We start from the raw sequence: 17875 nt of genomic DNA, 5'->3' as shown, positions 1-17875 counted from the left end.
ACCTTAGCCAACAGTCCTCAAAGGCTATAGACCTTTTGGCATGATATTGCACATCATGAAGGTCCTAGAGAGACTCCTGTTAGTTCAGCTGGGCAAGAAAACAAGCAGTTTGCTTATTGTCGTGGAATCGTTTTCATACACTTGCTGAAACAAACTGATAGGGCAAACAGCATTGTGAGGATGTTCTTTGATTTCTCCAGTGGATTTAATCCAATTTAAAATTATTTATTTTGTTATAAACTCTGGAAAATCAGGTTAAGACACTAATATTATCATCACCTGGAAGAAAGACTACCTGGCAAACAGAATATAGTTTATGAGACTGAAGAGTCAACAGTGTAATTAATCAGTCAGTGTCATAGGAACAAAATGGGATGGTACTCTCATTATTCCTTTTGACTTTGTGGAACTCCGACTTGCAGTACAAGTGGAGTTGGTGGAGGATTACAAATACCTCAGTCTTCACCTGTATGACAGACTTGATTAAAAATGTAACTGTGAAGCTTTCTATAAGAAGGGACAGAGCAGACTCTACAGGGAAGCATAGGTCCTTCAGTGTTTGCTGCAAGATGCTGCATTTCATTTATTTCTGTTCTGGAGATTGTGATCTCTTCCTCCATCATCTGCTGAGGTAACAACATCAGAGCAAATGACTTAGAAAAGCTCACTAAGCTGATAAAGAAGGTCGGCTCTGTTCTTGGAACTCTTCTTGAACCTCTGGAGATGATATCACAAAGAAGAATTTTTCATAAGAACTGTTCAGGGTGTACCCCGCCTCTCGCCCATTGACAGCTGGAGGTAGGCACCAGCTCCCCTTGCGACCCCGAAAGGGGTGACAGAAAATGGATGTATGGAATTCTTCATAAAGTCAAGAACATTATGGACAACAGTAGTCAGAAGATCCTGTCTAAATTAAATTTAATTTAATTGAACTGAATTGAATTGATTAGATCTGCTTAGTTTTGCAGGCTGCACATAGGCCTGGTGTTTAGTCAACATGTACAATCATGAAAACACCCTGTAGGACCTGTCTGACAACATGAAGCATGTTTGAATATTTTATAATGTAACACATAATGCCCTAATCTAAGAAATTCAGGAACATATGTATACAGAAGGAATTCACAGTCATATATCTGCAAAGCTTTATAAAGCAATTTCTTAGACTTTGGGACTCCAGTGAACAACAGTAAGAACTATTATTAACAGCAAAGAAAATATGGAACATAGACTGAACTGCCCAGTAGTGATCAGCCAACCAAACCTACTCCAAGAGCACTTTGTCTGCTCATCTTAGAATTCAGAAATAAATTACATTTGTAAATTTCTACATGCCTCACTTGCCTCAGTTAAAGTCAGAGACCATGATGCAACTAGTACGAGACTGGGAAACAATGACCTCCAAAGCATGAACATCATCAGAAGGAAACACCAAGGTCCATCTTACATTAATTCAAAAGTACCTTGCTGATCCCTATTTCTATTTTTGTAAAGGGAGAAACATTTTCTACTTATTGAATGGTGAGCCTCCTGCTACTGTACAATTAGAGCTAGACCAACATGAAGATTGGATGCAAATTCAAACTGACGACCGAACATCACCTGCATTCAATCACCTAATCATTCACCTCTAATCGTGTCCTGTGACTTTAGGGTAAGTTGCACAAGGTTAGGGCAAGATGATAACAAGACCATTGTGTCTTGTTATCAACTCGGTTGAGGAAAAATAAAAAAAGCTAAATCAAAAAAAAAAAAAGGTTAATAAAACAAGATAAATATGGTAAGAAAACAAATATTGTTCTATGAAAACAGACTTGAGTTCCTTCTGCATGGTGTTTGCATGTTTTCTCTGGGTACTCTTGTTTCCTCGCACTGTCCAGGAACATGACTTTTAGATTGATTTGTATCTCTAAATTGGTGTGAACATCTGTGTTCCCCGTGATAAGAGGGCACGCTGTCCAGGGTCTACCTTGCTTTTCACCCTGAGACAGCTGAAGATAGGGTACCACCTCCTATTCAGATGGATGGATGGATAGATAGATTGGTTTTGATGTAATTTCTGCTGAAAAGCGAGTTTTACCCTTTTAGTATTTAAAATAGATATGCTAACTGGAAAAAGACCCACGGCATTCATCTTAAATTATATAAATAAAATAAAAGACTAGGAAGACACATTATGCTGTGGCAGGATATCAGACATCCCCCTGAATCCTAATTAGCTTGTCTAGACCTAAGTAAACAACATTTTCCCAGTGGGCACTTTATATTTGGCTCTTCTGCTGCACTGAGTCAGCATTATGCATTCTTAACATTCTACTAATAGAGTGTGCTAAATATACCTGTAGTACACAGCAAAAATAATTACACAGCTATTCCAGATGCAAGAACAAAGATATTAATGTCTTACTAACATTTTAGGTTTTGGTTCTTCTAATAAACCTTATTGCTTTTCAGATGAAGGGTGAAAGCTGATATTCAGCAGGCCACACATAGATGCCTGAAAAGGCTTCCTTACACTACAAAAGGAAGAAATTCAACATTTAAAGGAATGGGATGATAATAACAAGGAAGCACAGGGAAAATATCAGTTTAAAAATTACCTTGAGAATAGGAGCCTAGTGGATAGCTCAATGTTAAATGCATGATAAAATTAGCTGATGCAATTGTTGCTAATTCTAAGAAAGCAGCAGGGAAAACTCCAAACATTGCTCACATGGAAATCATACCATCTTATAATTAGCACATCACTTGTCTAAACCATTTGGTTTCTAACCTCAGATGGACAGTATATCTAACTCTTCTAGAGGATTACTCAGTGTGCAGATATTTATCCCCACCCTCCCATTAGATATACTGCAATAAGCAGAGTGGTCACAGAAATATGCATGGTAGCAAAGTAATCCATCACGTTGCTGAGGAGATATACATTTTCCTGCTGATAGATAGCTGGCTATAACATGAGCATCACTAGAAGACTTAGCACTCAGATAGTGAAGACCTCTGCCGAGCAGCAAAATTTGCCCCAAATTGCGATCTACAGTGTATAGCTAAAACTTGCATGTGAACTGGATCATTACTAGATTTTAATGAATTGTTCCTTGGTTTGAGGCACGCCTCTTGTAAAGAAAATTCTATAAATGTCATGAAGCGGTGATGGTATGGAGGACCCAAACGCAGAGACCAGTAGGCAGAGGTGAATTAAAGCCTGTTTATTCTGGTACACAGATCCAGAAGCAGGAATCAGAGTCCAACTGAAAATAACAAACGTACCAGAACCAAGGAGACATCAGGGATTAACCTAAACCAGAAGCCAGGGAGAGACGAGACAAGGCAGGCAGATGATAGACGGGAAGTAAGACGAGGATCCAGCCAACAGGAACTGAAGAGGGAGGGCTTTTAAAGGGGACAGAGACAAAGAGAGAGCTGACAAGGAAATTGACAACAGGTGCTGGCAGGACAGAGAAACAGAGCAAGGGAGGACACAAGAGGGCAGCAGATGACAACAAATGGATAACCAAGGAAAACAGGAACAAACAGACCAAGACCCTGACAATAAATTCTATTAATAAGTTTTCAATTGATCTTGCTAACAAACCAAGAATGTTCCCTTGTCTTGTGTTTCTGTCTGATTGTGAGTCTGATGCTGAGGCTGTCAATAGTCACTGCTGCACCCTCTGGTTTAGTGGGGAACTGATTGTTCTTCCAAATATCCCTATTTCACAATGTTTGATAATCTTTTAAAAATAATTCCTGTATCCAGATTATGATGTGGATCATCACCAAAATTATACAGATTGTTCCTTGGCATGAGGGAGATGTCTGATAAAAAATACATAAAACTTTTAAGTTATCCTGTACACAGACATAAGTGTTATAGAGCTGTGGGGGAGTGTTGGCTTTGTGGCCAGAGATGTGAGCTTGTGCTCTAAGTACCCGTTTCAATCTCCACAGCCTGCCCTCTTGGTTCCTGAGCAGGACCCTTAACCCTGCACTAGCCCCCCCGGCGCTGCAAATAGCAGCCCACTGCTCCGCAAGAAGGTGGATTAAATGCGGATAGTGAATTTCTTTGCTTTGTACTTGACAATTTAATGACATTAAAGTTGAATTAAAAACAAAAAAGTTCAAGTTAAATAAATATTATCAAGTCAACTGAATTAAAAAAGAAACAAACAAAAAAATTCAGGAACCAGGATCTCAGAAAATCAATACTTTATCAATTAAGCCACAAAGGCATAATCAGTCCAAATTATAATGAGAATCAAAACAGCTCCCTGTTTAAAGAGCAGCACGTTATATCAAACTCTCTTTGGTTTATATCAAACCTTCACATTCACTTAGTCGAAGACTACTGAAATGTAAACTGAGTAAATAATGGGAATGAAATGGGATTTCATAGTTAACCGTTCTGATTGATACTTACAAGTAATAAATATGCTTAGTCATTTTTTATGTTTTTACAGCACAAGATGTAATTGTTTTGTCCAAGGTTCATAAGAAGAGGAAATAGCGTATTAGTTAGTGTTTGTACAATCCATTTCAGCATGTAGTGTAGTGTGCTGCATGTGCTGTATTATGCACTGTGTTGGCAGACAGAATCCACCAGGTGTTGCTGTTTTAAAATATATCTACTCACATGCAACAGGCCATTGACAGAAATATTACATGATGATCATGGCTATCATGGATGTTTTCCTATTAGGGCTGGACAGTATAGACTTAGAATCTTATTACAATATTTTGTGAAATTATTGCAATAACAATACAAGTACAAATAATAAAAAAAAACTCTTCATTACTTCTTTACAGTTTTTCTGAGGTAACAGTATGGCTGTAACCACACGCCAGATCAATCATAGGCTCACAATAGAAAACCTGCTCTTAAAAAAATTACTAATTTAACATAGGCTTCTTCTAAAGACCAGTGACATAAAATAGTTTTGATGATTTATATAACTAATCATCCAGCAGTAATGTCATTTAATCATATTCTTCTAATGTGTCAATGTTCCAGTGGGAAAAAAGAAAAGAAAGTGGAAATAAATTTCAACAATTTGCCAAGACAATTCAATCATCATTAATTAAAATGTTCCCATTAGACAATGCATCGGAGTTTCGATAATGATGTGAACTTTATTATGATAATGATAATGATATGACAAATGCTCTGCCCTAATTCTGATTAAAAAAATAAATCTTATTCAAACAGCTATTAATCCAACAGAATCCAGCTATAAATCCAATTATGTGACAATACCAAAATAAAAACATCTAGTATTTATAGCAGAATCCAACCTGAGAAGAAATGTGTAATGCAATATGTCATCCAGTCCTATTTTGTTAAAACAACAGAATATAAACGTTTTCCCCAACATGAAATGTATGCAACAGTATCTGAATTTGTAAGTGTAAGTCAATAACACAAACAAATTTAAGATTTGCATTTGTTTTTGTAATAAACTTTCTCCCACTACATGAACTCCATTCATGATTTCATGTTCTCTCTGCTTTTTCTCATCATGAGCTCCATCTGGAGCTTCGGCTGTGACTCCATCCTGGTTGAAATATCAGCTTTGCTGCTTCTATTGACATCTCTGTTTATAGATGTTGGAGCTTGGCCTGTTTTCAGTTTAGTCCTGTTTCTTTTACTGTGACTAGAATAATTGGTTTGGAGCTCATCTGCCTGGCTGTGTCTTTCCTGGACGGGGCCAACTGTGGAGCTTGTTAACAGTTACCTTTTGTATATCTGCTTCTTTTTGTATGTCTGCTTTTACCTCCTTAAAGTTGACCTCGGCAGATGGCTGCTCATAATGAATCTGGTTCTGCTGGAGGTTTCCTCTTATTAAAAGGTAGTTTTCCTCTCCACTGTCACTACAAGCATGCTTGGTGTGAGGGTTTGCTGAATAGTCAACAACAAAATGTAAGCAAAGATCATCACCTCAAACACATCCAAGAGGAACATGTTTTGCAAGTCAATGACGATGCAATCAACAGGTTTTACTAACCAATCTGACAGTATTGTCTCTGTAAAGTGTTTTGGGAAGACATGCAATGTGAATTGGTACTATACAAATAAACTGATTTGAATTGAACTTATACTTTTGAAATCAGCTGAAAAACTAGAGATAGCCATTATGCTCAAATGTGACTGCTTCAAGCTACCGTAGGCCTATATAGAATCTATATCCTACAAAGACTATAAAAATACTATTTATAAAATTATCTATGTAAACAAACCTTGTCATCACTTTCAACGATTGGTGAGGCAAACATTGGCGACACCTGTTTGTACCATGATGGCCTTTGTATTGTTGGAGGTGGCGAAGCAGTAGTGGGAGCCCATTAGATGTAGCTAAAAATTACACTCCGTAGCTTTAAGCAAGATTCAAGGTAATCCTCTAAAGCACACTCCAGGTCAGATTCAAATCAAAGACTTATTTGTCATTCTTCCTGGTTGCTTAAGACTTTAGTTGTGTATGAGATATGCTTTTTCCATTTGACTCATGATGAGTGTGCTTATATAACTTCTTTAGAAGGAGTTCAAGGACCAAATTGTAAAATCTTGGAAGCTAAAATCTCAATTCTCCCCCTCTGCACAGAGATGGCTTTTCCCTTTTGACAAAGATGGCTTCCTTCACCCCTCTTTCGAGCCATCCGTCTTCTCCGTACAAGATCTGAATATTTAGGTTATCAAAGGCAGGTCCATTGTTGTTGGGGTGTAAGTGTAGAGCTGGAACTATGAAGACAATTGCTGAAGTGTAAATTGACAAAGACTACTTGATAGGTTAAAAAACTACTTTGTAAAAAAGACTGAGTGAAAGTCCAGTTGCCTTCGATTTAAGGATGTTTTGCGGATACCATGACTCAGATGACTTAGAGTTTACATAGGCAAATCTGGTATTCCCGCAGATAAAATCAACATTATCTAGCCTACTTTTTCAGTGCTGCTTCGTTTGTGCAGGTAAAACTGTGATTTGTGCTGATTTGGTACTTAACATAGAAATATTTTAAATTACAGCCAATAACGTTGCCATCCCAGTAGTGCTGCGCTCATTCCTGATACAAAGGTATAGCATAACATCACATGTGATTCCTGTGCTGTAATGAATATAACAGTGGGAACTTTAACCTTATTTAGTGGCTGGTTGTTTAATATTTAGTTAATCACTAGCCACCCAGACCTGCTGCTTTTGGCCTGCGTTACCCCTGGCAACCCTATTTCATTTCCTGTCAAGGTGTCGCTGTCTGTCGGCATTTCACAAAAAAAGCACAGGTAAAACTTAACATCATGGACTATTGCTAAATTGTTCCTAATGAACAACTTTTGAATGCCTTGGGGAGACCATAATTTTTTTGGAAAAGCCCCAAAAGCGCTAAACAAAAGAGTCCACTTTGGTTCATCCAGATGCAGCTTTGCTAAATCTACCCCCACAGAAAGTACCAATGCTGGGCAGTGGCCAGTGACAGACCGGGCTCTCTGCTGGAGGTAAGTGAGGATGACTAACAGTCCTAGAATCAAATTAAAACTTCCCTTTTTTAAAGCCACCGAAAAACCTATTGATAGCATTCCTTATTTCTACCTTTGTTAACATAATTTTCTCTGTATTCAATTTTAAGTGAAAAAAGCTTTGCCTACTGTACAACCAGTGTTGATTGGTTGCCATGTCACAATTTCATAGGAAAGTTCAGCTTGTTTCAACTTAAGCGATCACCTTGTATGTGACCCGGAAAGTTTTGTGACTCTTCCTGTTCCTGCCATTCAGTCTTATTGAAAACTCAGCACCTCTGCCTATAACCATGTAGGCAGCAGCAGACAATGTATGAGCTTCTGGGCAGCTGCAGTCTGCCTCTGCATGACCTGTAGGACTTGTACATGTACATTGTAGTATGACACGTTCCTCTCCAACCTATATGTCATCTGATCGAGTGAGTCCAGTGTTAACATGACGACTTAATGAGATGAATGGAGTCTGGTGTGCTATTGCTTGGTTGGAAAGAAAACCTGCAGCCACACGCCCCTTTCTGGAACTAGTTTGAGACCCCTGATCTAAGGCAAGGCAAACATAAAGATTGAGACTTTAAGTTCATAGGTGATAATAAATAACATACATATAGATAATATATTACATTTATGTGAGTAAATCCCTGTAATTGTTACATACTGTACCTTTAATGAAATGCTATTTCAAATAAAAAAACACCAAGGATTACGTCAATGTAGTTTAATTTATTCTACTGATATGCAATTCCCTCTTTGGAATAAATGGAACACTAAAACGGTTTACTGCAAATAAAAAAAAAGTTGCTAAAATATTAATTCATCAAATTCAATCTGCATTAGCTGGATGACATGAACACCGTATCATGACACGTTCCTCTGCAACCTATATGTCAAGCTAAAAGCGTAGCTTGTGACTCTTTAAGTTACAAGCTTTAGATTACAGATCACTTACATGCCTGGCATTAGCTCACACATACTGAACACACAGAGGGAGGAGGGATTATTCTTGGATCACGGTCTCCAGTTTTGCTTCCCTTGGTTATGATCAATGACTGCTCTTAGTTACACAAGTTTAACTGTCGGAGTAACTTTAATGTAGATGAACTCCTCACAGGAACAGCTTTATAAATCCTAAATTACAGAGAAGACTTCAATCACAGGTGTACATTTCAGGGTTCACATATTCATACTGTCATCTAAATATACTTAGCTCTTACATTTCTGTAAATAAAGTTAACCTTTACTTATTTGCAGTACCTTGATATTTATTGGCCCATTACAGGATGTTTCAAAAGCCTTGAAATGAATGGTTACCATGGAAGCAACCTTTATCCCCTCTTCATCTTCTGGTCATTACCATCATCCTCAGTGTGCCTGCCTGCAAAATATGAATCCACATTTATGCTTGTTTGTCATAGTGACATTTCTTTTAGGTAAAATAAATTGCTCTGACTATATTAGTACAAACATAAAAGAGGAGTTGTTATCTGCATTGTTTCCTGTTTCAAGGACATATTTAGCTCCTTTAAATAGCTTTTTGTCTTGTTTTTTTTCCCCATTTTTAGCAACAGCTTTTAGAAATGGCCCTCTGTATCACATTATTTTGACCATTGAAAACAAAGGGTTATGGACAGATAATTCAACCTGGGGAGACTCACATAAAAGATAAGCAAGAAATAGGGAGGTTTATTAGCATGAGAAATATAGACTTTGGTGCTGAGGCCCTGGTGGAAAATATAGGTATGGAGAATTATGATGTAATGCTTGTGCTGATGAAATATGGCAGGAGCCCCCAAGGATGATAGTAAAGATTGAGCGGAGAGGGGTTAAAGCTTATGGAAAGCAAACAGAAGCAGAGGCTTTAAAGGCAGAATGCTGGATGATGATTGGCCACCACGGAGGTGGGGCACCGGACTTATAGGCCTGCAACAGGAGGGCATCAGTCTACAATTCGATGAGATCTGAGGCTGAATTAAGTCTTTAATATAAATATTTAGGCTCCATTTAAAACAGCTTATTTTCAAAATCTTAACAAACCTAATCAGCTTGCTTAAAATTGGATCCACCATTGATAGCCCAGGAAATCCCTTCCCTGTCCCACAATGGCCAAATTGTAGTGTTACAGCAGGAACAGGTTATAGTAGAAGTGGTCGCACAATCTGGACCTTAGAAAAGTGTATAAAAATAACACATAACTACTTAAAAAAATAAAGTATTGTACTGTACAGTGTTTTTACTATAAAAATACTGTATCTGGAGGGAAAAAATACAATCAATAAGAGCTGTGGACATTTCTACAAATGGATATGTAAAACATAGCAGCAACACAAGAGATGTACAAAAAAAAAGGACAGCAGCATGTTTTTTTACTGACTAAGACAGAAACTGTGCAAAAATCAGCATGAATGTGAAAACTTATTGATATTGTTGGAAACAGTGATAGTTATGAAGTCTTACTGCTGCTGGGATGAAAGATCTGTAAGAACACTCCCTTGTGCATTTAGGATACAGCAGTCTGTCACTGAAGGAGCTTTCCAGTTCAGTAACAGCTTCAGATTGAAAATTAACAGATATGTTAATTTAGTTAGGAATCTTTTTTCCACCTTCTGCACTGAGTCCAGATGGCATCCAATAAAAGAGCTAGCCTTCCTTATCAGCCTGTGTATATGGATCATATTTATACATAATAGTGTTGCAATAAAATTTATTTTGATCAGTTTCTTGTGAGAGTAAATTTGTTAAAGTAGAGCAAACCTTATTTTTTGTCCTGTTTACAGGCATAAAGATCAAGACCAATCACATCAAGTGTTTCCTCTCATGCTTTCAAACAATTAATATAATTTTCGATTAAGTTTTAGAAATAACAAATTCGCTTCAATATTTCATGTTCATTGCTCCTGGTGCTGTTTTTTTTTAAATAAATGTATAGATTTGTAAGAGATTGTCTACATTGAAAAAGAAACACAAAAATCAAAGAGTTTGTGTTATTTATTATAAAGTTTGTTATGGCATGTACTTATAAAGAGCTCTTAAAGAGGAGTCCAAAGCACTTCACACTATGTCCAGCCATTTACCCAATAATGCAATGTATTTATATTGTTTATATGGGTAGAATCAAGAAAAGACAAACATATACACATAAAGAATTGTATTTATTATAAAAAGGTTGGTTTATTGCTTATTTCCCAGCTTTGACACATTAATTGAGCGCTTGTTCAAACATCAAAGGACAGGACATGTTTCATTGCCAAACATGTTTTACATTGTTTAAAGTCTGCTGAGAGACAACTGACAGCAGTTAAAGTGTTTGACATACTAGCATGACTTGTGTTCTGTTACTTTGGATCTACACAATACTTGTTGAGTGAGGTTGCGTGATGTTCTCTGCCTGTATGGGTGTTAATGGTTTGAGTCCCCCTCAGTGCTCCACCTTTATTCCCAGTAACTCCTTGGTTTATAGTAGGTGTGAAAGGGGCAAGCAATGAGATCTACCTTTCTAAGAAAGAAACTGATCCTAAGACAAGACTCGCGTACCTACAAAAAATTGATCTTTTTCATCCTCAGGGAAGCAATTCTGCCCTGGGTCTCTTTGTCCAAATGTGACGTTATTATGAAATCTTTTGGTTTATAACATGAAAAACAACAAAAACAATCAGCTTGAAAAATGTTCTTTAGATTTAAAACAGTTAAGAAATCCTGTCCCATCCTGAATAGTTATGGTGCTTTGCAAATTTATTCAAGCCTCGGTTTCTGTGAATTTCATCATACTTTTTGGGGTGTCATGCACTCCTTTTGTATTTCTGTTAATCATTATTTTATTGCCAGCGTATTCTTTTAGTTGTTGCTGTTTTCTCTTATTTCTAAGGTTTGCTATATCAAAGCACTTGATTTTTGTGGTAATTTCAAGATTTATCATGTTTTTTTTTAATCTCATGTTGTGATCAGTCGTCATTTGTTTGAGATTTACAGGTGCTGGTCATAAAATTAGAATATCATGAAAAAGTAGATTGATTTCAGTAATTCCATTTAAAAAGTGAAACTTGTATATTATATTCATACATTACATACAAACTCATATATTTCAGATGTTTATTTTGTTTAATTTTGATGATTACAAATGACAACAAATGAAAATCTCAAATTCATCATATCAGAAAATTAGAATATTACTGAAGACCAATAAAAACAAAGGATTTATAGAAATGTTGGCCAACTGAAAAGTATGAACATGAAAAGTATGAGCATGTACAGCACTCAGTATTTAGTTGGGCCTCCTTTGGCCTGTATTACTGCAGCAATGCGGCGTGGCATGGAGTCGATCAGTCTGTGGCACTGCTCAGGTGTTATGATAGCCCAGGTTGCTCTAATAGTGGCCTTTAGCTCTTCTGAATTGTTGGGTCTGGTGTATTGCATCTTCTTCTTCACAATACCCCATAGATTTTCTATGGGGTTAAGGTCAGGAGAGTTTGCTGGCCAATTAAGAACAGGGATACCATGGTCCTTCAACCAGGTACTGGTAGCTTTGGCACTGTGTGCAGGTGCCAAGTCCTGTTGGAAAATGAAATCTGCATCTCCAAAAAGTTGGTCAGCTGCAGGAAGCATGAAGTGCTCTAAAACTTCCTGGTATGTGGCTGCGTTGACCCTGGACCTCAGAAAACACAATGGACCAACACCAGCAGATGACATGGCACCCCAAACCATCACTGACTGTGGAAACTTTACACTGGACTTCAAGCAACGTGGATGAAGTGCCTCTCTTCTTTTCCTCCAGACTCTGGGACCTTGATTTCCAAAGGAAATGCAAAATTTACTTTCATCAGAGAACATGACTTTGGACCACTCACCAGCAGTCCAGTCCTGTTTCTCTTTAGCCCAGGCAAGACGCTTCTGACGCTGTCTGTGGTTCAAGAGTGGCTTGACACAAGGAATGCGACAGCAGAAACCCATGTCTTTCATACGTCTGTGTGTGGTGGTTCTTGAAGCACTCACTCCAGCTGCAGTCCACTCTTTGTGAATCTCCCCCACATTTTTGAATGGGTTTTGTTTCACAATCCTCTCCAGGGTGCGGTTATCTCTCTTGCTTGTACACTTTTTTCGACCACATCTTTTCCTTCCCTTCGCCTCTCTATTAATGTGCTTGGACACTGAGCTCTGTGAACAGCCAGCCTCTTTAGCGATGACCTTTTGTGTCTTGCCCTCCTTGTGCAAGGTGTCGATGGTCGTCTTTTGGACAACTGTCAAGTCAGCAGTCTTCCCCATGATTGTGTAGCCTATAGAACTAGACTGAAAGACCATTTAAAGGCTTTTGCAGGTGGTTTGAGTTAATTAGCTGATTAGAGTGTGGCACCAGGGGCCATCAATTTTGAACCTTTTCACAATATTCTAATTTTCTGATATGATGAATTTGAGATTTTCATTTGTTGTCATTTGTAATCATCAAAATTAAACAAAATAAACATCTGAAATATATGAGTTTGTATGTAATGTATGAATATAATATACAAGTTTCACTTTTTAAATGGAATTACTGAAATCAATCTACTTTTTCATGATATTCTAATTTTATGACCAGCACCTGTAGTTAAATGTTTATCTTTATTTGTAAGGTGTCTTTCCCCTTTGGTTAACCCTTTTCTTCTCAGCGTTCTCCTTCCTCCTCAGCTAATTACTTTAATCTTCGTCAGCTGTTTTCACGTCTCTAATTGTCTCACCTGCTTTCTCTCTTCTCTTCTCTCCCTCGCTGCTTCATACCTCAAATTGTAACCCCTGCCTCCTGTTCCTAGCTGCTATCCCATTGACTTTCATGGAGTCACCAATAAAAATACTTCTCAGGGTAGCAGTTGACTGCTGTGCTGAATCTGGACAGGGGTTTAGCCTTACAGATGTCACTATGAAAAGACACATAGATGATGCTTTTCAAAATATAAAAGTAATGCAAACATAGAATGGCTGAAGTTCTTCATTATAAAACCCAAATATGAAGATGCATAAACATATATTTGCATGTTTATGTATTTATTTGTTAAAATTCACAAGCTAGTCTGTGCCTATATTTCCTGTGGGGGTTGTGCACAACAGTGTAGCTCCCATGCAGTGGATAGGAAAGTTGGAAGGTCCCTATGGTTAATTAACTCATGTATAAGTGTCATCACCAATTTTGTACAATGTATCTTGTGAGATTCTCTGTCATGCACCATTTTCCAGCTCTGTGTTCCTCCCTGCCTTCTATTTCATTTGTAAGTTTTGTTTCTGGTTTGTTTTTCTGCAACACAGACAGTATTTTAGCAAAAATAACAGTGGAAGCATTTTAAGTATCTCTCTTCTATTCTCCTTCTTTCCACAGCTTCACAGCTGCACTAAGTTTTGGACTCTGACTAGGCCCTTCTGTGACAAAAATAATATGGGATCCAAACCAGGTTGTCTTAAACTGCCAGTGTTTTAGATGTGTATCTTCTCCAACACAGCTAAATCAAATATTGAAATCCCTCTTTAACAGCGACCAAGGGCTGCAGAGGCCTTTTACTGTAATCACTCGTTTATTTAAGTCAGGTATGTGGAGGCAGAGAAAAACATAATGCAGGACATTAGATGCCGAGGATCAAGGCTATAGACCCCAGATCTAAACCACTCCATTGTAGCTCTGGCTGTATGTTTAGGAGGTCCTAATATAGGAAAGTATCACCACATCGCAATGCTGCATACACTATCCTCACCTTTGTGAATGTGTGTTAAGAATGATAGGCAATGATAGTTTATTAGTTTACTTCTGCACATTTTGTTATGGTTGTTAGCTAAAAGAGTTAATTTGGATCTTATCTTACTAGAGTACTTTCTTCCATATTTTCTTTGTCACCTTCATCGCTTGAAGAAAACTAATCATCCTTTTTCTGATAGCTTTACATTGACCCTCCTTTTATGCAGAGAAATGGGGAAATTGTTCTGGGTGGGTAGAAGAAGGGGGAGGTGGGGTTAGAACTAAGCCATCCAATAATCAAATTATGAGCAAGAAGAATAAAAAACTCTATTTTGATAAAAAAAAAAAAAACTATTTGTAAATGCAAATTAAGTCACTCCTCTAAATAAACTTTTTGCAACTGACCACTGAGGAACACACTCAACATCTATTCACATAACCTGCCAGCTGAATAGAATAGAATATGATAGAATAGAAAAGAAAAAAATCATAATTGTCCCACTATCAGGAAATTCAATTGTAACTGCAGCAAATACCTTTAAAAGAGTATTTAAAAAGCGAATACTAGATCTTTGCTAGAAGACCTAAAGGAAGGTTCGACTCACAATTTTTGGACCTCAAATCTCTTTAACATAAAATAGAATCAATGTGGAATACTGTATGTATGGAAAGTCAAAAGAGACCACACAAATTATTGATTTAATAAATCAGTGAGTTTTCAAATTAATATCTTTACATAGAGAATTTAAATAGCAATTGAGATTCACAAATCTAATTAATTAATCAAACTCTATCTTAAATGTATTTTTAAATGTTACTTTTATTGTTTATTTAATAATTTCACTTTATGGCCTTGCATTTAAGTCATCTTAAAAACATTTAAACTTTATTGCCCCTTAAATTTAGTACATTAAGTAAAATAAAAAAGAGACCTTAGCAATATACAAGTACTTAAACATTTTCTTTATTGATTTAATACGCATGTTTCCAGTTTGTTTCAAACTATTAAATACAGCAATATAACTATTTAATTATTTATATTTGCACCAACAAATTCCATTGTATTGAACAGACAGAACATGCATGGAGAAAAAGGTGACAGTATATAGTTTACACACTATAAAGAAAATACTGCTCCAACTGCCTTTCCTACGTGCTCATCCTCATTTTCACTGTGTTGAGTCCGACAGAGTGAAAAAAGTGCAAATCGTCTTTTGGAAAGTAAGCTTGTATGAGCAATGCAAACAGCAACTTTTAAACAGAGCGTGCCCAAGGAGAAATGGGCTTATGCATGCTTTCGCACACGTTTAATAGACATTCCCTCTCGGGAGCGGGTACAGGGTTGTGCACGTGCATTTTCTGGAGAAGGCGGGTCTTTTCAAAAATTCGCGAAAGCCCTCCACTATGACTTTAAATAAATAAAGTTGGATCGACTTGATTCAGTTACTTTTTCCCAATTGAAGCAATTCATTTAAGTTGGAACAACATTTTCATTTTAGACTATAGATCATGTCTTGAAGAGATACATACTGTTTTAACACAAACATATTTGTGGATTATACAACTAGTAGTTCTCCTGCCATTGATTTCTTCCACCTGAGCTGTGCATATCTGCAGCTCCTCATGTGTTACCATGGGCCTCTTTGCTGTGTCTCAGGTTAATGCTTTCTTTGACCCATCTGTCAGTTTAGGTAGAGAGTTGAGTCTTGATAGATTGCAGGAGCATTCCATGTTCAGACAATGGTTTAAACAAAGCTCTGGGAGATTTTCAAAGCTTGGGATATTATTTCAGAACCCTATATATTTCCAAAATCTTTACAACTTTCTCCTTGACTTGTCTGCTTTGTTATTTGGTTTTTAAAGGATTATTGTTCGCTGAAGTTCTCTAGCAAGCTTCTGAGGCCTTCACTGAACAGCTGGGTTTATTTTAAGATTGAATTAAAACCCTTGTACACAAATTAACTCAATTCTCAGCTGTCAGTTCCACTCCCTTTTATTTTCAGACATCCTCCTGCAAATCTAGACCAAATTCCTCCACATTTTTAGTCGTAAAACACTGGAAAACCATGGATTCCTTTTTCTACACCTCACAGTTTTCCTTGATATTGTGTAGCACATATATTGAAATAAATCACACAAATATTCATACTTGATTTGTGGAAGATTAAATCTTTGTGTCATCATAAATATATATGTGGCTTAATCTGTTTTTTTCAGTAAGGTGCATGAGGACTGAACTCCTAACCAGAAACCAGGCAGAATCTTTTTGTCAATCACAGTTTTGACTTGATGCAACAGCCTGACCTCCTTCTCTGTGCCCTCACCAGGTACAATGTAAAAGTTTATGATCCCTGCTGGCTGGTCGATGTACATGGCAATTGTGGAGCAAAACGGGACTTCTGTGATGTCTTCATGGTTGCAGTTGAACCATATCTGATAACAACTTCCCGACCAGCACAAACCCCAGGAGTGTTCATTTTCTCCAAGACCGCTCAGCTCAGAATTTGCTCTCCTTGCTGCTTCGTCAAAGGTGGCTCCAACTGCTACCCAACCAGAGTACTCAACTTCCCAGTAACCCCTTTGATTCCAAATGCTCTCTTTGCATAATACCTTAAAGGAAATGAGGGAAAAAATGGATTTAAAACAGCTGTGTCTTTTTAAGTCAGGTTTCAAGTGCACTTCTGAAACTTTTTCAACATACCTGTGGAGAATATTCATATCTGTCGGGTCCATCCAGCACAGGACAAACCTCTTTTGTTCTTCGACTAACCTTGGAAAAATCATCGGAAATCCACAACATCTTATTGGCTGTTTTCTTATCCAAAGTCAGATCTATCCAGTCTAGTGAAAGAACATAAAGCTATAAATCAGTTTTTAAAAATATGCAACTACTGTAACAATGCAGAATCTAAAAAGCTCTTACACTTCATCAGCTCAGCTCTACTTTTAGGCTCTGGAATATCTGGCAAATAAACAGGAGGTCCCTCTGCACAAAAAGAAAATGAACAAGCTGACATAACACTATTAATACATAAAACACAATGAGGATAATGCATTCATCTCTGTTTTACCTGCATTTGTTTTTTCATTCTTTTTTGATTTTCTTAATTTTCCTGCAAACATCAAACAGAAAAATTGAAGAAGACTATAGCTGTTCTAGAGATATGATTGCAAGGTGAAATGTTTACATTTACATAGAATAAAGCTAATATATGTCACATAAACAATATTAAATACCTTTTCCCTGACTATCTAGGATAGTATGAAAGCTTTCAACTAAAACCTCAAAATAGACTATTCTATCCTCATTTGCACTGGAGTAATTGATACAAGGACATACCTGATTTGCTGTGTTCTGGGACGCTGGTTGTAGATTTAGGGTTCCTCTGCATCTTAAAATTAATGTGCCAATAATCCACATCAAGAATAGTTAGTTCATCCAGAGAGATGGAACAAATTGTCTTCTGATTGAGTTATATCCACGTAGTAGCTGATGTAGGGGCTTTAGGAGGGTCTCACAGAACTGTCACGTTAGTGGAATGAGGTCTGAGCCTATGGGTGGCGTCTGGTAGAGGGGTTGTTACGTGTCTCACTTGACATTCATAGGAAGACTAATGTTCAAGTCTGACCTCACTGAAATGTAAGAGGTCTGTTGGAAAGAACAAGAGTTATTTCATAACTTA

At 37.3% G+C, this 17875-nt stretch overlaps 1 protein-coding gene across 1 annotated transcript; it reads right to left on the bottom strand.

Moving 5' to 3' along the window:
• Positions 1–15134: 15134 nt before the first annotated feature.
• Positions 15135–17766, bottom strand: LOC119793742 (tripartite motif-containing protein 16-like protein). Its single transcript, XM_038300980.1, has 5 exons — positions 17533–17766; positions 17264–17305; positions 17116–17178; positions 16894–17033; positions 15135–16802 (listed from the first exon to the last, which is right to left on the bottom strand). The coding sequence occupies exons 1-5, from the start codon at positions 17582–17584 to the stop codon at positions 16392–16394; spliced, it is 708 nt and encodes a 235-aa protein (XP_038156908.1). The 5' UTR covers positions 17585–17766; the 3' UTR covers positions 15135–16391.
• Between the last annotated feature and the right edge of the window lie 109 nt (positions 17767–17875).

The sequence above is a fragment of the Cyprinodon tularosa genome, unplaced genomic scaffold (assembly GCF_016077235.1).
Source record: "Cyprinodon tularosa strain WSP-4 unplaced genomic scaffold, ASM1607723v1 ctg46, whole genome shotgun sequence".
Lineage (NCBI taxonomy): Eukaryota > Metazoa > Chordata > Actinopteri > Cyprinodontiformes > Cyprinodontidae > Cyprinodon > Cyprinodon tularosa.
Note: the sequence above shows the minus strand (reverse complement) of the source record. Positions and strands in the feature narration are given on the sequence as shown.

Bases quoted from the DNA above. Each gene is read 5' to 3' on its own strand.
- LOC119793742 (XM_038300980.1), bottom strand. From the start codon at position 17,584: ATGCAGAGGAACCCTAAATCTACAACCAGCGTCCCAGAACACAGCAAA. The intron at 17,306-17,532 runs GTATGTCCTTGT...TGATGTTTGCAG, and splicing joins CCCAGAACACAGCAAATCAG to GAAAATTAAGAAAATCAAAA. The intron at 17,034-17,115 runs GTAAGAGCTTTT...TTCTTTCACTAG, and splicing joins TAGAGCTGAGCTGATGAAGT to ACTGGATAGATCTGACTTTG.